General features: G+C 37.4%; 1 protein-coding gene across 6 annotated transcripts in view; it reads right to left on the minus strand.

Moving 5' to 3' along the window:
- Window positions 1-206: 206 nt before the first annotated feature.
- The window catches only part of unm_sa1614 (un-named sa1614), a 70,028-nt gene continuing 43,427 nt past the window's right edge, over window positions 207-26,807 (minus strand). For 2 of the 6 annotated variants that reach the window (XM_066671328.1, XM_066671325.1), the window contains exons 13-28: window positions 25,730-25,778; window positions 22,248-22,411; window positions 19,694-19,827; window positions 19,376-19,467; window positions 17,499-17,685; window positions 16,731-16,816; window positions 14,382-14,497; window positions 13,837-13,904; window positions 12,897-13,004; window positions 11,871-12,102; window positions 11,136-11,315; window positions 10,828-10,891; window positions 10,655-10,716; window positions 10,023-10,207; window positions 7,368-7,490; window positions 322-4,289 (exon numbers count right to left, since the gene is read on the minus strand). In XM_066671328.1, coding sequence (XP_066527425.1) covers window positions 4,215-4,289; window positions 7,368-7,490; window positions 10,023-10,207; window positions 10,655-10,716; window positions 10,828-10,891; window positions 11,136-11,315; window positions 11,871-12,102; window positions 12,897-13,004; window positions 13,837-13,904; window positions 14,382-14,497; window positions 16,731-16,816; window positions 17,499-17,685; window positions 19,376-19,467; window positions 19,694-19,827; window positions 22,248-22,411; window positions 25,730-25,778 — 1,925 coding nt within the window. In that variant the 3' untranslated portion in view covers window positions 322-4,214. Of the gene's footprint in view, window positions 4,290-7,367; window positions 7,491-10,022; window positions 10,208-10,654; window positions 10,717-10,827; window positions 10,892-11,135; window positions 11,316-11,870; window positions 12,103-12,896; window positions 13,005-13,836; window positions 13,905-14,381; window positions 14,498-16,730; window positions 16,817-17,498; window positions 17,686-19,375; window positions 19,468-19,693; window positions 19,828-22,247; window positions 22,412-25,729; window positions 25,779-26,807 lie in introns of those variants that run through there. The other 4 variants (XR_010802634.1, XM_066671326.1, XM_066671327.1 and 1 more) reach the window with 4 other exon arrangements.

Genomic DNA, 26,807 nt, shown 5'->3' on the forward strand with positions numbered 1-26,807 from the left:
CTCTTCTTTTGATGGCCCTAATTTTCATCCTGCAACAAACTTAAAGACACAAGTCCACACATTTACTGTAGTCACAGCTTGATACACACAAAATTAGACTTATAGGTCATTAACATTGAAGTTCGGTTTCCTTAATTATGCTATTAAGGCAACTCAAATGACAGTGATGCCATCTTATATCCTCACACTATTGAGTGTAAATTACACCTATGGATTATCTCTTGTCAGTCACTACCATGATACTGGCCAATTACATTAAAGAGGCTGATATTACAAAAGGTCCCAGATGAGTTCTCCTGTGGGAGTGTTTGCGAAACATGTTCATAACCTAAGAAAGGTAAATTAATTTGGTTTAAATTTTGCAGGTCAATCATTAACTTTACAAGATTTACAAATGATAGATGTAGCACTTAGCATTTTGTCCCTATTACAGCCCTAATGTACACCCTAATGTAAAATACAAAGATTCCTAGTTCGACTTGTATATATGGCTCTATGAGTCACTGACTTTAATTTGTAGAGAACCTTACATTATGTAGAAGTCCTTTAATAATTCCTAAATAGGTTCTTCAGTTAGGCACAGAAGAAAAATTATCAACTGAAAAGTCCTTTTTGTCAGGGGTGCCAGTCTTACCTGCAAAAGGCTGGTGTGGTGGATCAGGAACACAACTGAGCTGCCTCCCTAAGCTGAAATGAGCTGCATTCCTCAAGTTACTTCACTAAAAGACCTTTCCTGTGATGCCACCAAGCAGCTTGTTTACACCGTTTCATTGAAGAGACCTGTCAGCTGTTAAGGAAGTGTCTTCAGAGGATAAACTTATAGGAAAAAATGAGCTTCTATAATATGAAACTGTAAAAAGAAAATTACCACTCATTTGTCAAAATTATGTTAGGAAAAATAGATATCTAATAATTAAATATGGGGCCCCTGAGTTGCATTACAATCTAAAGATTGGCCTCAAACCCCTTTACCAATAAATCAGAGATACAGAGATAATATATATATTAATTGTTTTTCAAAGCCCCTTTCACACATGCATGGTAAACCAGAAATTTTCTAGACTTGGAGGATCTACATGTGTGAACAGAGAAGTCCCTATTATTTGTTCCGGATATTACCTGGACTTTTTCCTGGCAGCCCCATAGTACAAAGTCCAGGTAATGTGTGTGGTCTATGATTGTGTGCGTCTATGATTCTGGGGAAATGCTTTGTTAACGTTCAGAATCTGCACATCATTTAAAGTGGAGTGGTATGTCTGAGGAAAAAATAATGTTTGTATCTGTATGAACTTGTTTGTAATTCAGTCTGTGTTTACTTTCATACGGTTAACAGTCTTCCTAATTTAGAGTCTGTTCCATCTACAGCAAATAATCAATATTACATACCTATGGAGCAGAAAGAGTAATATCCTCATCTCCTCATGCTTTTCAAAGTTTGGAACTCTCTTCATTGTCTAAACAACTCCAGATACTGTTTCTTTGCTGTGAGCAGAGAGAGATACCCTAGCATTCCGGGAAGAGACCCTGTTTTTTGTTGTTTTGTTGACATCGGGGTTTCGTAAAAACACAATAGAACCGTTTTGAGAATGCAAAGAAACTGCAAAGCAGCAAATTGTGAGAAAACATCTTCAGATTTCTACAAAAGGTGTTTTTTTTTTTATTAAAATGAATATTGCCTTTAATGTTCTGAAGAATTGTGCCTAAAGCATGCAGAACATTAGCTGGGAGAACATGTTTGATGCTAAAAATTTTTGCCTGTACCTCACATGTGTAAAAGGACAACTCTGAAATATGTGTGGATATAGCTCTAATGTGTTGAGGCGTGACACTGTTAGCAGCAGCTTGTAATGAAGCGGTGGCTGACTTCACACATCTCAGAGGAAGCCTGTATTAGCCTTCACACTCCCAGCTTGGTAGAATCATGTGATTGGGGGAGTGCTAACTAAGATATTTTCTGTTCCATCTACCAGCTGCTAAAACTATTTACAAAGACAGTTGATATTGGGACCCATTGTAGCCCTGTAGCTCAATGCTGCTTACTGGCCTCTTGTTCACACTCTTGTTTGATTTATTTTTTATTTTATTTTATTTTTTTTGGTGTGTGTGTGTGTGTGTTGTACCTTTTGTATTGCTCTATGTCTGTTTGTCTTTTGATGTTTTTGTTCTGCATCATAATATTGTAAGTGCTTTGGGTTATTGAAAAGCGCTTTATAAATAAAATATATTATTATTATTATCATCATAAAAAATTAAACCACCTTGGCTAATACCCATCAGCCAAGCTGGTCCTTTTTGGACAAGATTTGAGACCCCTGTTTTATGACACAGCTCTAAAGAATGTTTTTGGATAAATAATTTTCCTCCAGAATCCGAGGGACCTAAACAACTTCTGTCACAGACACTGTTGTATTGCACTGTAAAGATGCCAGTACATTGTCCTGTGATGCTGATTCATGAATCATAATGTGACCATAATTCCAAATTCACCAGTGTTAAATGAACAGTATTAGTGTTATATTTTAAAGGCAACATCGAACTGTTGTTCTCTGGTTTGTTTACATTGAGAAGCGTCTTTTAAGCTGGAACGGTGTGATTGAGGAGAAAAATGACTTGTTTGTACGTGGCTGAAGTGTAACTTGTCTGTAAATATATATTCACTGTTTGAGTTACCACAGAAACTCATTTGTATCTTGAGTTGTTTAGTTTTGTAGCTTTTGTTCCATGTTTACTTTCATGCAGTTAGCGCTCTCCTGAATTTAGAGTCTGATACACCTTAATTAATCTAAAAGAGCAAAAATATCCTCAATATCCTCATCCTCTGTTCGTGCTTTATCAGAGTTTGGAGTTCTCTCCGTTGCCTAAACAACTCTAGATGGTGTTTTTATGCCATGAGCAGAGAGGGAGAGCATACAAGACCTAGACCCTTTGTTTTTTAGCCATTTGGGGTGTGTTCAGATTTGTCAGTTTGTTCTGGTGCGGCTCGTTTCAAGTGTGGACGCAATATGAATCAAAAGCTTTGAAATGAACCAAACACACGAAATGAAGTCCCAATATATAACAATTATTGTGCCGCAAGGGAACGTGTATTAAAAACAAACAATGAAAAGAGGACAGACTCCTAATGTCTTCTCTCTGTGAAAGAGACCTTCTCTGGTTCCTGCAGTGGAGGAATTTCTGGCGCTGCTTTGACTCCTTTATCCATTTTACCAGCTCTCACTGAGTTTCCAGTCTGGTAAACTACCTCCAGGTAAACACACAACCCTGATGATATGTGCATTAAGCCCAGCTGACGACTCTGATGACTCTCCAAAATAAAAATCTGTGTGCCTTGTCACTTTTTATTTTTACTTGCTTTGGTTCGATTGTAAACCAGGACTGAAATGTAACAATGTTTCTCTTTTTTGGTCTGGACCAAGGGAACCCAACCATTACTGTGTGTGAACACCAAAAGCCGGAAGTCATTCAATTTCAGTGAGAGTCAGCAACACTGGGCGACAATGAGCGACAGGATGTTTTGTTGTTTATTACAACTGAAAGTGTAATTAATATTTGCTTTGAATATTTAAGTAGAGCTAGTTTTGTGGTGAATTACATTATGCCCAAATTACAGCTGAGATTTGAGTTAGCTAAAAATAATGTTCACTGATTGTTACAAAAACAATATAAACACAGCTGTAGGTTTGCAATTTTAAAGGTTTTTTTTTTATTATAAAATGAGGTTTGTGACAAAAAAAGTCATGTCAGGGTTGTGATCCTTCTTTGAATAAATAAAGCCTGCTCTTACACTGATTTCTGTTGCTGTAAAAACGTGGATTGCTGGTGATGCAATTCAATCCAGTGCTGCCCGTCTGCGTATTTCTGGACACACCCACCAGCGACATATTTCCCGCTGCATGGGCGACGCCAAGCGATGTTATCACTTTTGTTGTGCACGCACAGTTTGTCTGAACACACCCTTTCTAACACCCTAAACACATTACAACAGTTTCCAGCATGTAAACAGACTGGAGAGCAGCAAATGGTGAGGAAACATCATCTGAATTTTATAAGAAGTGTTTTATAATTAAAACCGTAAACTTGGCCTTTAATTTAATTCTCTTTAACACGCTCACTGTTCATTTTTAACACCGATAGTGCTGATTAAGCACTCCTACTACTTCCAATGTCTCCCTCTGTCTCCTTCTACTTCCACTTGGATACTACTTCATCCATCTTCACTGGGACAGTACTGAGACGAAAGAGGCAGGAAACAGGCCTGTCTTGTCCGGCTGTCCTTCGATGTAGCCGTGCTGAAGGAAATGACATTGGTGTTGATAAAAAGCCCTCACAGGAACACCATACAGTTCAATTTTAAAGAGGAAGCAGGTAATAAAAACATGGCCTGAGGAAAATAATCCTAGAAAAGCCTCTACTCAAAACAGAAGGAATACCTTGATTTCATAATATCCTTGGCTCAACATTTCACATTATAATGTGCCCTCCTCTCTGTTCTCCCACTCATTCTTTCCTCTAGCTCACATTTTTGCTTTCCTCCTCAACTGTCAAACACACAGACACAGACACATGCACACACACTTCCTTTTTTCTTCGTCTCTCAATTTTTTTTTCTCATGTCTCACTCTGTGACCTTTGTCTCCCTTCCTGTTAAAGGAGCAATTTGTAATATAGTTATTCTACAAAAAACATACTGAGATGAAGCACTGGCATCGCTGACAGTAGTGCTGCAGACAGTATGTCCTTCTCTGAAAAGTGTCATTTCTGGAGAGGAACTCTAAATCTGTTTTGGCCTGTGATCACCCACTGTCCAATCTCCAGTCCTGGCTCCACACCCCAGGTTGCCAGGTATAAAACATAATAACAGCCAAACACAGCGGCAATCATGGAATAGAGCGAGTGAACAGAGATAACGTTAGATTCTTCCAGACCTAAAAACCTCAGCATCCTGCTAAGAATCTGTACGACTAGAGATGGAGTAAAATTAAAAGAAATACTTGTGATTTGTGTTTGAAAGATGAACACAACTTAGAGCCCAGTAAAACTTTCACAGGAGCACATTACAGCACGTCATTTCCAAAAACTTTAGAAGTAGAGAGGCATATGTACACTCTCAGAAAAAGGGAATATACAGGTAAATATTTGTCACTAAAAGTACAAATTTGTAAATGTGCCTTTAAAGGTACAACAGAGGTGTTAAAGTCCAGTTGTGTCCCCTAAAATTTCATTACATTCTCTTCTCCAGGAGGAGAGGTCAAGGTTCGTAAGATTCTTCATAGAACTGTGTGGAAAAAAAAAATACTCCTGGAGATGAAATGGGGTATATGAAATCAACACAAATTTAAAATTTTTAAATATTATTGCAAATGGAACTATTATGTTCCCAAACTAAAGGTACTGTATATGTATCCTTGAGGGTACCGTCACAGTGACAGTTTTTAGTAGTGTATAGATTAAAGGTGTAAACACTTACAAAGGTTTATGATATCAAAGTGTACACAGTATTTTTTTTTTTAACTTTTATGTTTGTGTGTGTGTGTGTGTGTGTGTGTGTGTGTGTGTGTGTGTGTGTGTGTGTGTGTGTGTGTGTGTGTGTGTGTGTGTGTGTGTGTGTGTGTGTGTGTGTGTGTGTGTGTGTGGACTTTAACTCTGTGAAAGTAAGGAATCGGAGCAGTTTCAAATAACATCTGCAGCCTTCCATAATCACTTATGTCAGAACATAAAATTCAAAAACGAAGCTGAGAACTTTCCCACTTCAGGTGGAAAAAAAGGTTTGAATACAAACACTGAGAATAAGAAGCAAATGTCTGAATCTTAAAATTATATTTAAGGTGGCAGAAAAACTAATTAGGAAGCTAACCTCAGCTTTGCCTAGGAAAACATTTAATGTAGAAATGGAAAGTCACATATGAAGCTAGTAAACGGCAGAGGCTTATTCACATTTTGCCTTTCACGAGCATGGGTCGAAGTTTTAGTGAAATTATGATCATTTGTCAGTCTAAACAGGTTGATTATGGGATATATTTTTAACTATGAAGGTCCAGAGTTACTGAACATGTCTTGTGTACGTTCATGTAGGTCCAGTTTTCTTCAACCTGGCAACCCAACTGAGGACGGGAGGAAGTGAGGACAGGGGCGACAACTCTCTCCAGTGTTTTGAATGTGGACTGCTGAACCCACTTTAAACACTTGCTGTCAGCATTACAGATTGCTCCTTTAACTCTATTTCTCATTTTCTCAGTAGATCTTGTACTCTAACTGAACTCTTACTTTGCTTTCTCTCAGAATTCTCAAGACACGTGAACTCTCTCACTCAATTTTCTCCTTCCACTCATCTCTCACAAACACTCATCCATTTTTTCCCTCAACTCAACAACAGGGTGAGATAATACATCTGTAAAAACAACATGACTCTATTAGACACCAACAAGAACTTCACTGTTAAACATAAAACAAGCTTCTACAAGAATAAAGAGCTGAGTGTCACTTGAAGTTGGCAGGAAATAGAAAAAAAATTGACCAAGGCTTAAATTATTATCATATAATTTACAAGCCATAAAAATACGCCTGGGCATCATATCCTCGGCACTTTCTCTAAAGCATGATTATCATTATCCAGGCAAAACAAAAAGTTGCCAAGTTGCCCAGCTGCATCACTGGAGTCTATTACAGTCTTCGATTTAACCCTTAGAAAGTCTTGTTAATTATCTGAGGTAAATACTATATCAGCAATGCTAGCTAGAATGCTGCTATATTTGATAGATGTCTGGTGCAGCACTCCAGAATTTTCTATGCAGAAACAGTACAGAAGTCTGAATGTAAAATCGAAACCAATAAACAACTGTAAAAAGCAGCATTTTAAGAATTCAAACCCTGACCTTGTAAAGAGACCTATAGCCTCATGTGGCAGCAAGGCAGGTGTATGCTGTTGAATATTTTTCACATTAAATATGGTGCTTAAATTTAGACAACATAAAGTTTACTTAAGCAATATACAAATAATAAAGACTTTTGTAGATGGTATTATCACAAGAAACGCAGGGTAAACAGAAACCGCTTTTGCTTTGACGATGAGACTTCCAAAGTGAAATAAGCTTTGCAGAAAGGCTGTCACTCCTTGCACGTTGTGCTGCCTCTGAAGAGAAGTCAGCTCAAAAGAGTATTTCATTACTGGGCCTTGTTCAGGCAGCACAAACAGTACATTCAAGAAATGTTTGGTTTCAAATATGTTTTTCATAAGACTGAATTTCCTGTGGCTTCGAGGTTTACTGAATGATTAGTCTGATCACAACCCAGACATCAGCCATTTTAACAGAAATAAGTGTGAATCATTAGATTTATGTAAGTGAATGAAGCCATAATGTGTTACTCACCCACCAATCAGCATCTTCTTCTGCCAAAACTACTAGTACCTCTCCCTCACTGAACGTGAGCTCGTCATGGTGATCTGCCACACAGTCGTACATCGCCTTAACCCGCTTCAGCTTTGGCTTCATCTGTAAATCAAATACACACACAAACCTCAGGACACACCTCTCATTTCCATTGCCACTTTTGTATTTGGTTTTCGCTGTAAGAAAGCACACGCTAAAAGAAGCACGTCTGTACACGCTCACTTACGTTCCTGGAGATGGATCATACTACATTCTTGCATAGTTAGCTGAAAGTTATTAGAACAGATGTTATGTGAATTTGAGAGTTCCCTCATTATTCTGCACCACATTCCAGTATTTATGATTCACAGAAATGTGCAAGAAAACACGACGGCCCTTCATTTATTTTATTTCTAGTGTGTTTGGCAATAAATGTAAAATGATTTACAGTGTCAAATGTTACAGCTTTGGAAAAATATCAGAATATATAACATCAGCAATGTCATATAACAACCATTTTCAATATTTAGTTTGTTCATACTGATACTGATTTTTTTTTTTTTTTTTTTTGCAGACTTGCTTTCAAAAGTTCCAAAACAATTCAACATTCAAAAACATTTTTCTATACCTCCAAAGTTCAGTATTAGAGGTTGCATTTTCTTCTTCTCACAATTCAAGTAATCCTAAACACACTCAGAGACATTTAGGTCTTGTCTCTTGAGGTGTCAGTCAATTTTACTTTAAAGTCAGCTTCACTGTTTTATCAGCAAGTCCTGTTCTTTTTTTTTTCCTTGTACTAAATTTTTTCAGATATGAGAAAGAGGGATTTTCTGCTGTCTCTCAGAGACGAAAGTTTAAATGTTGTGTTTCTGATGGGGGCAGTTATGGTGCGCTGTTAATTAGGAGTGCCATGTTCTCTAGAGCTTTTAAAGCTTTTAAAGCTTTTAATTTTTTTAAACTCCAGTTTTGGAAACTATTGTTGACCTTTGACTTTTCACTAAATAATGACAGTCCATTAACTTACATTTCAGAAATATCTCTTGAAAAACTGTCATCTCTTCAAAAATATCTCCTGTATCAAACGGCAAAAAATGAGCATGACCTCTTGATTTTGCCATAATATAGTTTCATCTCATGTTTCATATTATCCTTTTTAGTTTTATTATTCTAATTGGCTTTCTTTTTTAACTCAATTTACATGATGTTGCTTGTGATATATTTATAACTTAATAAAGTATGCCTCCAGACTATTTAGACTATATTACCAGTTCTGGAGCTTTGTGTGCGCTATTCTGCTACTTTTCTTGATGTTTAAAAAATAAGGACAATGATGTTTTGGTGTTTCTTGGGGGTTTTCTTGTATTCACTGAGACCCTGAGCAACTGTGTGCAGACATTCATTCATCGTCTGTAGATGCTTATCTAATTCAGAATAACAATATGTCCCAAGCCTACCCAGAATCACTTTGCAAGGCAGGAGCCCACACAGTACAAGGCTGTGTGCACACATTTACAAGAGAATTCGAATCACCAGGGACTTATAATTGAAAACCCTGTCTCTCCAAACTTGGAATTTTCAAAAATGGAATAAAATGTTCATCCATTCATTCATTGTCTGTAACCACATTTAGTTCATGGTCACGGTGGGTCCGGAGCCTACATGGAATTATTGGGCACAATGCAGGAACACACCCTTGAGGGGGCGCCAGTCCTTCGCAGGGTGACACACACTCACATATTCACTCACATGGACACCTTTGAGTCGCCAATCCAGCTACAAAGGTGTATTTTTGGACTGTGGGAGGAAATCAGAGCACCCACAGGAAACCCACATGAACACGAGGAGAACACACCAAACTCCTCACTGACTGGAGCAGGGCTCTAGGGTTAAAGAGTCACTTTATTTTAATGACTGGTGAGCACTTGCTCTTGTTTGAGATTGAATGTGACTCTTAATTCTGAATTACACTTAAGAAATAAAGAATAAAATTTTGAGCACAACCACATCCCCAGTGATGATTATGTGCATATGTTTTGACAGTGGAAAGGACAGTTAGTATTCTGACAGTTATCACAATGCAAATTGAACAATGCTTCTGCCTCACAGACCTGGAGCAGGGCTCGAACCCACAACCCCAGGACCCTAGAGCTGTGTGACAGAGAAACTACCTGTTGTGCAAAAATTAGTATCCTCATTTCCCAAATGATTAAAAGTGTAATTAAAAGTAACAGTAATGTAATACGGTGGTAAACATGCCTCTGTGACATTTTTTGAGTGTGTTGTAGGCATCAAATTCTAAATGGTTACATTAACAATTTACAATCAAAATGGTCAATCAAAATACTGCACATTTTTATCAATTATTATTCTGAGTTAAATAAAGGGTAAAACTAAGTGCTTGTGACACTTGCACTTTTAAATAAATGTTGGGAGGAAACAAAAGTTTGACATTTTATTAAATCCACTTTCACAGCTTTGTTTTTATTGACATCTCTAACACCAAAGTGCTTTGTAGTGCATGAATGAAACACATTCATCTTTATCGAATGTGTCCCATAATTGGGTTGTCTATGTTTTTGTTAAATTTATGAATGTCTATAAAGAGTACTTGACTTGGCTTAAAGTGAAGTAAAATACTCTGACCCAGGTTCTCACCAGAGTGCGTCTGGGAAGTGGATGTGGGCCGCTAGGAAAGGAAGCTGTTGAACTGCCATTAGAATCCAGGCTGAATGATTGGGGGGAGGTAGGTGTCAGCACATGGGTGTGACGGCCTGAACTGCTGGTCTGTGGCGTCTGATACAGGAAGTGACTACTACTACTTTCCACATCTGCTCGAAAACCTGCAGAAACAGAGGAACTGCATCGTCACATCCTTCCTATGTTTGTGCTCACATTCAGTGTTTAGACTTTCACTTGTGACGGCCAAACTTTTTGCAACTTCAACCCTTAACTGACCTACTTGACAGAATTGAAAAACTTACTACAGACTCTTTTATTCAGTGTTTCATTAAGTTGAACTAAAGCATCCATAAACAATGTTTATGGACACACACACACACACAGAGATATTGGTCATGGTGATATTACATTAACACATTAACATGGTCAGCTGCTAAAACACCTCTCATTCCATGTATTATGATCACTAGTGTCACTATATATAAGGGGTGACTACAGTATTTCTGGCCATATGATATTTCAGCTACACTCACAATCAAAGAAACAAAGAACAGAAAAGAACACAAAAAGCATAAAAACAATAAGGATTGTAATATTAGGGATCTTACCTTGCTCAGGGAGCTCAGACAGAGAGTTGAGGGCAGTCATTGTGTACTTGGGAGACCCTGAGCTGAAAAAATCTTATTATTAGCCGTAACATTCTTAAAGACGGATTTACCAAAACATTAAGTGCATGCCACATTCTCCCACTAGAGGTCAGAAAAGACTTCAAGGGACTTACACACACTTTTGAACGGATGAATCGAGACAGCCAAAGGCTCGTGGACTTGCTGGGACTCCGTAATCTACACATTTAGACATTAGCTGTGTTAGAAACACTAAAATACAAAGAACACAGACACAGTACCACTGATGCTCACAGTCAGTCACAGTGGGGACAAAACCCCTTATCTCCAAAAGTGTACAGTTTACAAAAGAACAAAAATATACTTACATTTGAATGGATGCTAATAGAACAGAACTGTTTTCAAAGTAACTTCAACCATTTCTACTTGTCATGTAGGTGTGTATGTGTTTGTGTGCGTATACCCGCATATACTGGACGTGATCCTCCATGTGGGCTGAGAGGAATCTGTGGAGATGGTTCTGAATACGTTCGTTTATGGCGGATCACCAGAGGAGGAGGAGGAGTTCTCTTCTTACTGAAACTGGCCTCTGTCCAGCCATCCGGTGGACTGACAGGAGGTGGAGGAGGAGGAACATTTGGAGCTGAGGAGGAGAGGAGAGGAGAGAGAAGAGAAAAAAGAGAGGAGAGGAAAGAGGAGAGGAGAGGGGAGAAAGAAGAGAGGAGAGAGGAAAGGAGAGGGGAGGAGAGAAAGGAGAGAGGAGAGGAAAGAAGAGAGGGGAGGCGAGAAAGAAGAGAGGAGGGGAGGAGAGAAAGGAGAGAGGAGAGGAGAGGAGAGAAAGGAGAGATGAAAAGGAGAGAAAGGAGAGAGGAGAGGAGAGGATTTTATCACCATTTTTATCTATGTTTATTTTAGTTAAGAAAAAAACTTCTCGTGTAAAGTGACTATTTTGTAGCCACATTTTCTTTGGCAATAACATGTAGCATAATAAAATCACATGTAATAGAAAAGCAGTCAAAATAAAGAAATAATAATAATTTAAAAAGAAATAAAATAATAACAAAAACAAAGACCATCTGGTTAAATTAAAACATACAATATTTTAATTTTTTTTTAATCTGTTGTTAGAGCTGCAGATATTCTACAAGACCTCCTGGCAATTTAAGACAAACAGATGGTGTTAGGAGTTGTGTCTTACCCCGGACTCTAGGGGGCAGTGGAGGAGCAGGTGATGATGGTGGTGGAGGTGGTGGACTGTCCAGGCTTCGTGTTTGAGGGCTGGGGCTACAGTACGCTTCTCGTTTGTGTTCCCCTCGTCCCAGAGTAAGCCGCCGGCCCACACCGAATAAACCCCCTGACCCTCTGTCCTGAGAGCCGCTGTGATACAAACTGAAAGGCCGACTTGACCGCTCCTTTTTCACCGGACCTGACTGTGCATACAACCATACAGATTACAGAAACAAATCAGCACATAATGTAGTAAAGTGAAATAAGAATTCCATATCAGACACACACACACACACACATTATATATATATATATATATATATATATATATATATATATATATATATATATATATATATATATATATATATATATATTCAAACAGATATACTATATTCATCCATATATTTAATATTTAATACTTAATTTAATATCCAGATATTGTTTTATTACATTACAGAGCTGTTTAAGCATAGCATGAAGAGTAAATACTCACTTTTTGTACATGCATGGCAGGAATGAAATCTTATTATTATAAGCATTTTATTTATATATTTAGGCTATAAAAGTCCTTTCATGACAATTGACATACCTATTTAGACATATGTAAGGCTTATTTTAACAAATTATGTGGCAGTACATGTACATTGGCACGGAAATTGACAATTCATACTAGTGGGAATAAGACTTATTAAATATTTATGTACAAACTGCATTTCCATAAAAGCTGGGACACTGAGATTTTGTAAATAAATACAGAATTAAAGATATGACAATATCTAAAAAAATGACAATCATTTAACCCTATGTTTATTTGAAAATTGTACACAGAAAAAAAGCTAGCAACTTGTTCCAACAAAAATTGGAAAACAGACAAAAAAAGACTAAAAGAATACAACTTTGGGCATTTTCCAATCAGGTTTTTCTTTGGGAATTTTGGGAATGTAAAATCTAAATTTTCAGCATATTATAAGTTTATGGGTGTGACGTTACTAACCTTGTCTTCCAGGTCATCATCACTCTCATATAAATCATCCTGCCGTAGCCTCCACTCATATTCCACATGGATGTGCATGTTGAACTGATTGTTCTGAGACTGCTGGATCTGAACAGTCCAGAAAATAATTAATAACACTTCATAACAGCTAAAAGATGATAGCCTTTGTTTTAGGAGACAGGCATCGCTGGTCAAGTGAGGATAATACACTGGTCTACAGTGTCAAAAAAATATTAGATGCACCTGATAAAATTTGCAATTAATTAATTAATTAATTCATTCATTCATTCATTCATTATCTGTAACCGCTTATCCAGTTCAGGGTCGCGGTGGGTCCAGAGCCTACCTGGAATCATTGGGCGCAAGGCGGGAATACACCCTGGAGGGGGCGCCAGTCCTTCACATGGCGACACAGACACTCACACATTCACTCACAGACACACTCACACCTACGGACACTTTCGAGTCGCCAATCCACCTACCAACATGTGTTTTTGGACTGTGGGAGGAAACCGGAGCACCCAGAGGAAACCCACGCAGACACGGGGAGAACACACCAACTCCTCACAGACAGTCACCCGGAGCGGGAATCGAACCCACAACCTCCAGGCCCCTGGACTGACTGCGACACTACCTGCTGTGCCACCATGCCACCTCAAAATTTGCAATTCATTAATTTAAACATTTTAATTAGTCTTATGCCTAAAGGTTGTTTTCTTCTGAAATTATGATTGTCGGAATATCGTAATTATCTTAATTACAGTGCCTGCCTTGCAATGTGTGTATTTGAACTAATCAGCTGCATTGTGTGGTAGAATGGGTCTGAATAACTATATGCCATTAAATGTGAATATTTCTAAATTGTGGGAAAAAAAGCGAATTATAGCAAAACATATTACCATACGTCATAACAAAAAAAAATGAGTTATGTGCGGCTTACCAGCTCTTCACAGTGAGTGTGCTTCAGTCTTCGGGCAATGTCCAGACCGGTCTCTCCATTTTCATTCTCTATGAAGTCAGAATCATCACCATCAGTCTGAGCTAACAGCTTAACTGGATGTAGTGCTGTGCAATATGTGTAAAATACTAAATAAATAAATAAGTGCTCAACAATATTTAAAAAAGGGACTCTGCTGAGGCATTGCTCCCGTTTCAATACTGTAAATCTCATATTAACATTCAAATTATATTTTTCTTTAGAATTCTAAATGAAATACTCAATTGTCCTGAATTCAAGACATTAATCATAGCTAATAAAACACAATATTTGCATTCATGTACTAAATGTATATGTAATAAACTTACAGTTAACAGTTAAGGAATGAACAATTAATAATAGGCAGCAAGAAACTAAGCAACAAGCAGCAGTTTTACACCAAGTGGCTACAGAATAAACACAAATTTTTCTATATCACCCAAAAGACAAGTGTGAAATGTAATGTAGTTTATTGAATTAATAGTTGATATGAAGGTGTTTTTACTCACTGATATGTGTGTTGGCCTTGGCCCTCAGCAGGAGCTTAAGGCACTCTGTTTTATTGTGTAGGCAGGAGTAATGCAATGCAGTGTTGCCTCGCATTGTCTGTGCATCCAGATTATTACTGAAACAAACATAGTAAAGTCATTACTAAATCAAAAATTCTAAACATTCATTGTCTGTAAGTGCTTATGCAGTTCAGGGTGGTGGTGAGTCGGAAGCCTAGTCGGACTCACAGGGAACAATATGGGAACAAACCCTGGAGGGTGTGCCAGTCCTTCACAGGGAGACACACACTCAGACATTCATTCACACACCCACACCTATGGACAATTTTGAGTCGCCAATCCACCTACCAACGTGTGTTTTTGGACCATGGGAGGAAACGGAGCACCTGGAGGAAACCCACGCAGACACAGGGAGAACACACCAAACTCCTCACAGTCACCCACCCACGGTGGGGCTTGAACTCACAACCCCAGGACCCTGGAGCTGTGTGACAGAGACACTACCTGCAGCTCCACTGTGCTGCTCGATTTTAAACATACCATTTTAAAATGACTGATTCTCTGTGTAATTTTAATTGTTTAGGCAATATTAGTGATGTTAGCTAAAAAGGATACCTATGTTCATACACATTATACTCTGAACGAATGTACATGGACAACTCCTCCCTGTTGTCATTCATCTTTCCCTCCTAGCAGCAAGAAATTATGAGGAACAGCAAGATGAACTGACATAAAAATCTAGTCAAAGTCAAAAATCAGGAATTCCAATCTGCGTGATACTGCCACAGATGGAATTTGGATACACAACAGCAACCAAATGTGAATGAGCATGGGAAAAACTGCCATTTGTGGTGCAATTCCTAACCAAGAGTGAATGAGTATGTATGTGAGTACATATGTAAGTAAGTGAGTTCCAAGTCAGGTCCATGTAGTGCTTCACATCTAAAAAGATATGCCTAAATTGTGTGTATAGTTTATTTTGAATTTTCCTTGCCCTGACCTTAAACTATTAATCGTTCATTAACTTGTCATTAACACTTACAGACACATAAATATCATAATTAGTTTCAAAACAAATACCTATTCTCAATTACCCATTATTTCTCTCTAGCCTTAAAGACATTTGCAAAGAGTATTGAGAAGGAATGTAGGAGACTGATTCATACAGGAATTATAGGAGTATCCTTCAAAAGCAAGGACTGTTTTATTTTTTCTTCTGATTTTGTTCAGGTTTTCCCTTGTTTCTCATTTCTTATTTCATTTTTCCCTCTTTTCCTTTATATTTTCTCTCTTTTGTCCTGTTTTCTCTGCATTTTTCCTTTTTCTTTCCAGTCATTTGTATTGTTGTTATCTTCTGCCATTCTATTTCCAGTTATCTGTTTTTCATTTTGCTTCCCATTTCTATTTGTCATTCTCATTCTCTCTTTTTTCTTTTCCCCCCACTTGCTGTTCTGTCAGAAGCTGTTCTGTCCGGGTTCAGACAGAAGTTCACCCATAATTGACCGTTTCAGAGGAGCATAAGCCTCCACTTTCATATCTACTGATTCTGCTACATTTCTAGATGGTCTTCCACTTCCTCTGTCAGACTCCTAATGTTTAGAAATGGCTGATTTTACTTTAATCAAAATGACTTTGTAAATAAGCACTTTCAGGAGAGACTAAATGGCAAAGCATTTGGCTCAGAGGAACATGAATTAAATATATGAGACAAGTTAAAAAATATCAGATCAACAAAGTAGGTCTGTAGCTAGGGCAATATGTTGTTTGTAATCATAATCACAACATTAGCTTTTGCAATACTGATAATGTATGTGTGTATTATGATAAATATGAAATTAATTTTTCACATGAATTTGGTTTAAATAACCAAGATAGCTGTCTAATCACTAGCATTATAAACAGGAAATTGTGAATTCAGTCCGTCAACCTTCAAAGATGAGTTTATTCTGGGAGAGCATTACTGGACCCTCTTTCTATGGGTAGGTATGACAACTCTATGTTTCCACAAATACTTAGTGTTATAACTAATTCAGGTATCTGTTAACTAATAAATGGCCAAATAGTGATCTTCTCAAAAATAAGTGTTCAGTTCGGTGTTCAGTGACATTATTTTTGAAAAAAATGTTTAAAAAATACAGGCACTGCAACACTAAAAATGTGTCAGGGGAAGCATGCAAGCTTTCACCTTCTGAACACTGTGGCATTGGGTGATGGGGAAAAATGAGCTTGAAGGTACATCTGGCCACAATTTATGCAACATATTTAAATAAAAAGTAATACAACTACTACTAAAATTACTACTACTACTAAATGCACTAATTATTTAAGCTGACAGATTAATCATCTCACCAGTTGTGTACCAGGAAGTCCACCATATGCAATGAAGTCCGGTCAGACAGTAAAACAGCAAGGTGCAGAGCTGTCTCTCTCTTTTCCTTTAAGCAGAAAAGACAAACAACTATTATTCACAGGTAAAAACAAACAGTGTGGCACTTACTCTTAAACCATGTTTCCCACTAAATAAATACAGCATTACATAAAGACAAACCTTTATATAATATATGGAAATATATTAGTTCACTGTGTAAATGCAGGAAAACAAAAACATTAATCCTTTTCTTTAAATACTTTATAAATCATGTTCAGGGTTGAGGTAGGTCCAGAAAAGGGCAGAAACACACCCTAGACAGGTTCAATCATAACAGGTTATGGAAATAGCCTTCTTATTAGGAGACGGCATGTATTCCATCCCTGTTGAAATTGGAATTATTGAATCTCTAAATTAACAAGTTATCCTGTAAATGTGCTTAAATTTGTTTAAATTCCCTTTCCATTTTTTTTGTCATAAAATACTACGAAAATACAGAGCACTGTTCATTCATTCATTCATTCCTTCACTTATTGTCTGTAAGTGCTTATCCAGTTCAGGATTGCAGTGGGTCCTGAGCCTACCCGGAATCACTGGGTGCAAGGCATTTTTTGAATTTTTGTTAATTTAAAGAACACTACTAAGTGACAAGATATGTTTAAGTGTATTGTAAAAATATCTGAGATATGATATTTTGAACATATTACCCACTATATTAGAGTGATAGAAAAATGTGTTTGTGTGTATACCTGCAGTGGACTGGGCAGTGGGAGGCTGAGGTCCAGTTTCTCAGCGTAAAGCTGTAGCAAACTAAAGATATCTCGGCTGTACACAGCTTCCTGTAGACGCCGCCGCAGTGTGTCTGTAGAACCACCACTACGCTTAGCAAACTGACACTCCAGATATTTTGCCAAAATGAAATCTTTACGTACCACCCTGCATACAAACAAAAACATGCACACAGGAGTGTACAATTCTGATTCAGTTTACAACTCCTTTATACCAGTCCACTACATTATGCAACCTTTGGATTTCATGATAGTTTGGTTTGATTTTGGTGCAGTTACAGTTATTTAGATATGTATGAAAGCCCCGAAGGGCACAATGAAAATAAATGTTTAAAGTATGTTCCTGAGACTAAGTTCCAAATTTTATGTTATACACACTAAAACACTTCCAAAAATATATTTCTAGTATCACTTATACAAAATTAGCCAAACATCCTTTTTCCTACTATTGGGGTGATCCAGTAGGATAAAACAAATTGGAATGTCTAAAACTTAGCATGTTATACCAGTTTTGACCAACAGGTAGACTTTTTGTCGGTTACCCCTCACGAATTTATTAAAAAAGGAGAAAAAAATTCTGAGGAACTAGGTGCTAAAAATTAGCATGAAGTTCCAGTTTTAACCACAAGGGAGCAGCCCAACTTAGATTTTTCATGGCACTCAGGCAAATTGTCCATCATAAAGCCACCTGAGAGACAAATTGTTCAGCTTTTCATAATTATTCATAATTTATATATTTACAATTAAGAAAAGCAAAGCAAATTGTCCCACCTCTGGCTGTATAACTATGTTTGTGGTGCTAAAAATATTACATTTTTAAATACTTATTTATTTCTCATTGTGCCCTTCAGGGCTTCTATAGTGATGAAAAACACAGCAATTAAAAACATTATATTAATACTACAGCCAAAAATATGTACTTAACCAGTTTTCCCCATTTGCGGCAGTGAAAGCTTCTACTGTTCTGGGAAATTATTTACACTAGATTTTGGAACACTTGTGAATTTGATGACAAAGATTACCAAAGTCAGATACTGGTGCTGACTAATAAGTTCTGAATTACAAACCTCACTCCAAATCCACCATGTTCAGTGCCCAAAGGGTTGATGAATATGAAATCTCCTAGCTTCGGGCGGGGGAAAGTGGGACAGTTCTCTTTGATTAGATGAAGTGACAGTGATCCAGACGTAACAGCTAAGTAATTTTGTCATTGCTGCATGCAATCAAATCAACAATGATCCAGCATCTAATATAAAGAACTCCTTGAAGTGTAGAAACTGTTACTGCTGTATAAAGACTACATATTCCCTATTAATACATTCTATATTAGAAGAAACTTTGGATGGGCTGGACTCTAAATGTTCCTAAAACTGATTTAATCAAATGAACACCTCAGTAATACAGCAAAATGTGAAATAAATAAATAAATAAATAAATAATACAAAATACTGATCACTAATGCACTACAAACTTATTTAAAGGGGCCATACACTGAAAAACTGAATTGTCTTCTAAACTATACAAAGTATACTACACTACTGAAAAACTCAGGTGTTGAACCTTATTAAAATCAAAACCCAGTTTAGGCCAGCAGTTGAGAATATAGAATGATTTAGTCTTTAATCTCATTTGATTTTAATTCTGATTCTAGTCTGACTCTTATCTGATTTGACACATTCTAATTCTATTTTGACTCTTTTTACTGGGGCAGTGAGAATGCTGGCCTGTAATGGCTTTGGTGTATTATATTTGAGAGATGGATCCTGTGAGATTCAAACAGCTGAAAGAGATTTCTTTTGTGCTGTTGGAGGAGCAATTCCAGTCTGTCCATCACTCACATGTCACTTTCTGCAGATGGCTTCAGAGATGGACAAGGGAGGATGGCCTCAACTATTTCATTAAACCCCGAGTTCCCTACATTCCTTGCCAACTAGAGAGAAAAAAATGAGAAAAAAGACATGAATAGAAATTATAAATCTCTCTAAAAGAATAGTTTAATAGTTACAATAAAAGTTAAACCATCTGAAGCCATCTATATTAACCAAAAAAGGAAACCAGACATGACATTATTCATATAAAGGTAAAGTAATTACACCAGTTAAATTTGTGTTGTATTTTTACATTCAATTTTTTATATTTTTCTATGGTCAGTTTACCAGCAGTTCAGAAGTGCCCAGCTTGTCCAGAGAGAGGGACTGTATGCGTGAGTGATGGACACCCATTTCCCGATGGATCCCTGAACACTCGATACATGTCAGTATGCCCAGATTAGTGGAGATCCATGTAGGATCTGGAAACAACAAAAATAGTGAGTGTGTACTGTCATGGTTGCAAGATTTTATGAACAGCTTGTATCTCCTAGGTATTTTTATAATCCACTCAACATGTGTGGAGAGCACTAAATGCCTATTATTGCTCTATTACACACCTGTGATAATGGACATGTCCATTCTACACATTCATAGAGACTGAAGCTGTGTTTTATTAGACCATGACTGTCCGCAATATCTTTTGGGATCAAGCTTACAGTCCTCCAATAACAGGACCCAAGCTTCTAAATGTGCTACTCATGAGCCCCAGAAGTATTTAAATTATATTGAAATATAGTAGTCTCCTCTCTGCCAAATAGCTGATGACTGGTGAGCATACAGACATGGATTGGCTGCCATCGCATCAAACAAGTGAATGCTGCATATTGTTGGTTGGTAAGGCAACTCTCTAATGCTCCAAAGAATGTAAAGCAGATTGGATCATCACTTTGGATGACAGAAAGACACAAAAAAATTATGCCATTTTGTTAAACACTGTGCGTTTGAGCCAATTTCCTTGTGAGGGCTGATAATAGAATATTTGGTGTTCAATGTTTGTCCAAAATAAATAAGGGGTTGTAGATTATTTGTTATTTGGGAGTACTGTGCCTTCAAGACAGCTTCAGGCTTGGGCTTGTTCAGAGCTTGGTTGAAGGTGGGTGGGGATCCTTTGTGTGAGAAGCTACATCATTTTCTTACCGTATTGAATAGTAAATAGGGAAGAACTTAATTTTGGAATTACTTCAGTGAGAGAGATCCTCCACATTCCTTTTGTTTTATCTCACACGGAGTACATTGGAAGTTATTCCTTTGAAGAAGCGCATACTACACATACTACGACACCCTAGAACAGAGGTCCCCAAACTTTTTCATTGTAGGGTCAGTCAGCTTTCTGGGAAGGGGGGGGGGGGGGGGGGGGAGTTGTGGTGGAGGGGGATGGACGACTGCAGCCAGAGAAGAAAACATGTAGAGAAATAAAAAAATATATATATACACCATGTCATGAAGTTAAAACAGTGGGCCGTAGTTTGAAGACCCCTGCCCTGGAAATATTCTTTGTCCCCAAAATAGTTTTCCTGTCTCAAGATCTTGTAGAATGTAATTTAATGTAATTAAAGAAAGTTAACATGAATTCCTAAGCCCTGGCACCAGCATTCCTGGCTGCCTGCTGTCTCGTCAGCCTTAATTAAAATTTCAATTTATCACATTGTATAAAGACAGGCAGCGTGAAAACTGTGATGAAGAGGCCAATCTGCAGTCAGTTAGCTCATGACTATTTACAGTTTCCTGCTGATATGTGTCATTGGAGGTTAAGCAATACAAAACAGCCAGTATTCTTCCGTAGCAGCACAGCCACAGAACATTTCAATTACCAACAATAGGCTTATCTAGTAAGATAATGTAGAATGTGAATACCATACATATGAAATATTCACATATTCTTTGTGTTTTGCATATTGTCAGTATCCAAAGAAAAATATTTACCTCAATTTTTTGTCAATTTTATTTTACCACATGATTTGAATACAGCAGCTGTCTTTCACATTGTGTGCAAATTTCATGATGAACGAACCAATAGAAGTGCTGCAAAAGTACTTGGAATTAAATCTTTTTACACTGGCTTAACCAGAGCTCCAAGACATCATATTTTTTATTTTTTTAAACCTTTGCTATGGTCACAACCACATTGTCACAGCCAAAAATAATCCTTGCTTTGACAGAGAAAACTTTTTTGGACAGAACAATAGCATTAATGTATCACATGAGAATGGGATAAACCATTCCATAATTGCAAAACACATTCATCAAGAAATGCCAGCTTATAATGAGATGTTTTATGCCCCATTGGGGTTCTGTTTTAAATCACAGTGTCTAACATTTTGCTTAGTTATAACTGACAGCTATCCTTTGAGGGGGCGGACATGAGGGATGCCCCTGATGTGCAAAATGCTAGTTACAGCAAGATGTGCAAAAATAACTTCTAAAAAAACTCAATGTTCGCCAGTGAAAGATGTTTGGATTAAATAAATAACAGGCTCATATTCTACTCCTAATTCAAACAATTGCATGCTCTGCACAGTTTTCACTGATCCACACACATTACAAAGTCAACAAGGGGCTTATTTATAAAGAACTGAATCCAGGCGCTTGTTAATAATGTGTTGAACCAGTTTGTTTGATGAGATGAGGCACAAGAAATCCACAGTCAAATATATTACTGCATTTGTGTTTGAATTCATAAGCGTTTGCCCCTTGAGTTTGTATGGCTTCACTGAGGTTGGTTGATTACGTCATAAAAAAGTGTGTGTGTGTGGGGGGGGTGCTCTTTTCGCAAATTGCATATGATTCAGTTAAACAATTCAGTGATTCAAATGAGCCACTATTCAACTGTTTCTCTTACCTGGAGCTCCACAGTCACAGCAGACATTATTTCCGGGCATGCGGAGAATGTCCTCAGTGATGGAGCGTGTTAAATCCTCCACACTGCTCTCACCCCCCGTCTTCCTCTCATCCAGAGCCACATTCAGAGCCTCCTGTTTACTGTTAGTCAGCACCGAGATCCAACTGGAACACACACACATACGCACAACACTATAAGGTTAAAAAGCTTGTAGACAGCTACTCATTTACTGTTTTAGAAATGAAGGGTATTAATAGGGATTTTCCTCCCGTTTGCTTCTATAATTGCCTCTACTATGTTGTATGATTAGCTCTGGATCACAAAACAACTCCAACTCTTCCCAAAGCGCTTGCTTGGCATTGAGCATGGTGACCTTGGGCCCATTTTATTTTGCCTCTATAAAGCAAAATAAAAAAGCAATTTTGTCTCTATATAGAGCCTCTTTCATTGATACTCTGGGCTCTATGACATATACATAGTGTTTCTTCATAAAACACTATGTAAGTATTTTATGAAGATAGGGGAACAAGCACCCCCCCCCCCCTCCCAAACCCCCACCCCTCGATTTCAGTACAATGTTATAAAAGTGAATTGCAGTATGCAACTGCATCCAACAGCTGTTTTTCTATTACTTTTGAAAGAAGCAGCTTGGCTATCAGAAGCCCTTTCATTCCTGGTTCTCAGCCCTTGGCATTTAGACACAGACAAACAGACAGAAGCACTTCAAACACAACACAGAGAAAAATCATCTGAGGAAGGGATATCACATATTCAAAGCCTTCCTTTACTGTGAGAGCAAGATGCACACTCCACAAAACTCAGAAAGGGTACATTGTGAAATAATTGAGTGGGGGTTGAGTGTAGGCCAAATACACATAACACTTCTCAGTTTAAACACTCCAGAGAGGCTTTACATTAACCTTGTCAACACATTAATTTACTGAACGTTATAGAAATGTTTCTTGTCTGAAGTTTAATTCTTTTGTTGGGCACAGGAGCTTCAAGACCAATGCAGCTCAAACATGTAAAATTATGCCCAGCAATTAGCATACTGCACACAATGTCATATTCCATATTCCATAACCTACAAAGAGTTGTTAAATAAACTTACTTTGTCTTAAATAAGGTAGTATGTGGATGTTATATTCTTAACATGATATAGTTTTTATTGTGTTACAATATAGAAAGGTCAACATAACCTTATGACCACCTCATAGTAGTTGCTTCTACACTCAGTGTCCACACCGGAGCACTCTGTACTTCTACAATTACAGACGATAATCCATCTGTTGTTTTTTATACTTTATTTGCCAGCTTTCACCCTGTTGTTTAAATGATCAGGACCCTCATAGGACCCTCTCAGAGCAGGTATGATTTGGGCGGTGGATCATTCTGAGCACTGCAGTGACACTGACGTGGTAGTGGTGTGTTAGTGTGTGTTGTGCTGGTACGAGTGGATCAGACACAGCAGTGCTGCAGGAGCTTTTAAACACTGTGTCCATTCTCTGCCAACTCTGTTAGACACTCCTACCTCATTGGTCCACCTTGTAGATGTAAAGTCAGAGAGAGTAGTTCATCTGTCCCTGCACATTTTGCGTTGATTGTCCTCTAGTCCTTCATTAGTAGACACAGGGTGCCACCCACCGGACGCTGTGCTGTGGATGTTTTTGGTTGTGGTTTTATTATCAGTCCAGCCGTGACACTGAGGTCTTTATCATACCTGCACTGTGGTGGACCATTGAAGAACAGTGTGAAATGGGGCAGAGGAACAGATGGACTCCTGTCTGTAACTGTAGATGTACAGAGTGATCCTGTGTGAACAGTTCAGCTGAGAGAATGGACAATGAATTTAGAAACAAGGAGGTGGTCATAATGGTATGGTTGACCAGCGTATACTTTGCTGAACGATGACTGAATGCATGTTTCATTACAAAGAGAGCGAAATTTGTTTTGTTCCATTATTTTTAGTGCAGTACATCATATGGAATAATGACAATAATGTTTACTCAGTCTGAATTTATAAAATATATACAATATTATGATCACATGCTTACTAGTTTTTATATATTTGATGACATTACATTGTTTATATTTTACAGGAGTATGTCACACATAATAAATCAAAAGTAACCATCTTACAGCTTGAATTTGGTCTACATTTTGTCCTGTTTTAAAGACAGCAGTGTCAGTAGCTAATGCTACACAGTTATAAGGAGTGGTGGACAATGTACAGAAAACATATACAGACACTCAGTGTAAAGTATTATGCCAGTAAAAGTCCTTGCTTAAGGTCTCCACTTGAGCAAAATTACAAAAGTATTTACTTTCAAATGTACTTGTAAGTAAAAGTACCATGACGTATGGTACTAATGTCCTATTATGATTTTAGTAACAACTCATGTTTAACACAGTGTGGGTGAAAAGGCCCTAGTGTCACTTGTGATTCCCAAGTCTTTTAATAGATTGTAATTAATTAGTCTGACACCAACGCACAAGTATAAACTGTCACAATGGCATAGGACACTTGTGCAGGATACAGCATAGGCTCTGCATTGAGTCAACACAGAAGCATAAATGTTCTCTGCACCAGAACAGTTTTTTATTCATTTAAGAACACTAAATATATTTTGGGGTTTATTTTATTTAACTTTTACAGCACTGTACTGAAATTGGTAGGGAGGTGGAGAGAAGGGGTGGTTTCCTACCCTCCTCCAAATGTTACATAGTGCAGTAGCAACAACAGAGGCTCTATTGGAGGCTCACAATGATTTTGAAGTAGTATTTTTAAGTTAAATATATTACATAGCATTCTTCTAAACTCTCTGTTTTGTCTACATAGCTGCAGGGTATAGTTTGAGCTATTTCTGTTTCTTAAACAGGCTACGCTTTTGTTTTTCTGACTTTTTGCTTGATACTCATTTTTGCCTTTTGGGCTTGTTTATCTCTCTGTACTGATTTATTTAAATTTTTTTGAATATTTCTTCTGGTTTTGACCTAACTTCTTGTATTGTGTTTAATAAACCTCCAACAGACTCTCACCATCGGTGAGTGATTCGTGACATCTACGGGTCCATAAACCGTGTATATGAATGAATAGTAGTTACTGATGGCTCAAATACAGCCAAATACTAAACGGTACAAATCATTTTGTTAATTTCTAATGGTTCAAAGAACTGAAAGAGATTACTTACAGTCCCAATTTCGCATAACAGTTGATAAAAAAGTAAGCCTTTGGTATTATTGGTTTTAAGCAGAGAAGCATTTTAATTTTTAATAGTTTTTGCATGGCAACTGTGTTCGATCGTCTCCTAGCAGCGGTGCCGCAGTGTGTTGCATGGAGAGCTGTGTGGAGTGGTGAGATTTATTCAGGGCAAAACTGTGTCTGCACTGAGCTTAATGGTATAAAACAAACGAAGCATATTCACTCCCAGTAGTAGTGAAATTACTTAAAAAATGAAGAAAAAAAAAAAAAAAAGGCTCACGCCACACAGTCAGGCTCGTCCTCAGCCAGAAAGTGATAAGTGCGGTTATCTGTGAAGAAGAAAACACAGCAGAAAGAAAACACTCATTAAACACTGGTGAGCATAGTCATACATAATTAATAAACATTAGTTGCTGAAACAGGTTTTTCTGTACTAAGAGTAAGCAAACATGTCACACCCAGAAAGATCATATTATATTTTTTATGGCTTCCCTGGTCTAAGATTAATACCTGAGATTACACAGTTGGAATAATACCACAATACAAAATTGCAATATTTTAATTCTTCCTTCAAACAATAGTTGTACATTTACACTGTTTGTACCTTTAGTGAACAATAAATTACTGGTGCCATACCTTTTTTCTGACAGTGTAGCAGCTACATTTCTGGTAAGGCTTTACACTAGATGTTGGAACATTGCGGTGTATTTAATTACATTCAACAGCAAAAGCATTATGTAGGTCATGTATTGTAGGTCATGTTGGTCCATTATTTTGGAAGTCACCCCAACATGTGAATGAAGCTCTATCACTACAAAGAGTTTAACAGTTTGACATAATGCAGCCACATCATAACATGTTTGCTCCGCGTTTCTCACATGAACAGCTGATACCATTTTTATTATTTTTATTTCTTTATTTACTGAGAGCTGAAAGTAAGAGGTGGAATAAGGATCTTTTCAAAGGGTCAGGTATTATAATCATAATACCTGATGCCATTGTTAAAAGAAGTCCCTCAGTAACAAGCCACTGGGAAATTACTGCTAAATCAACCTCATTTTAGAAGATCAAATTACAAAAAAAAAAAAAAAAAAGAAAAAGAAAAATCCCATGCTATTATATTTACTCAAACATTAGTAAATTATGTGGAATTCAGTAGTAGACAAAAAAGTAGAATGAAAAAACCTTGATATGACCCAGGAATACCCAAAATATATGACTTTGTAATCAGCCACAATGTTGGACAAGGGGTGAGGAGGAGGATGTAGGTGCAAGTGATTATTTCTTTACAAAATAAAAACAAAAGCAACATACAGGCTGAAAATAAACATGAACAGGTAACAGAATACACAATCTTA

The sequence above is a fragment of the Hoplias malabaricus genome, chromosome 5, assembly GCF_029633855.1.
Source record: "Hoplias malabaricus isolate fHopMal1 chromosome 5, fHopMal1.hap1, whole genome shotgun sequence".
NCBI classification, from domain to species: domain Eukaryota; kingdom Metazoa; phylum Chordata; class Actinopteri; order Characiformes; family Erythrinidae; genus Hoplias; species Hoplias malabaricus.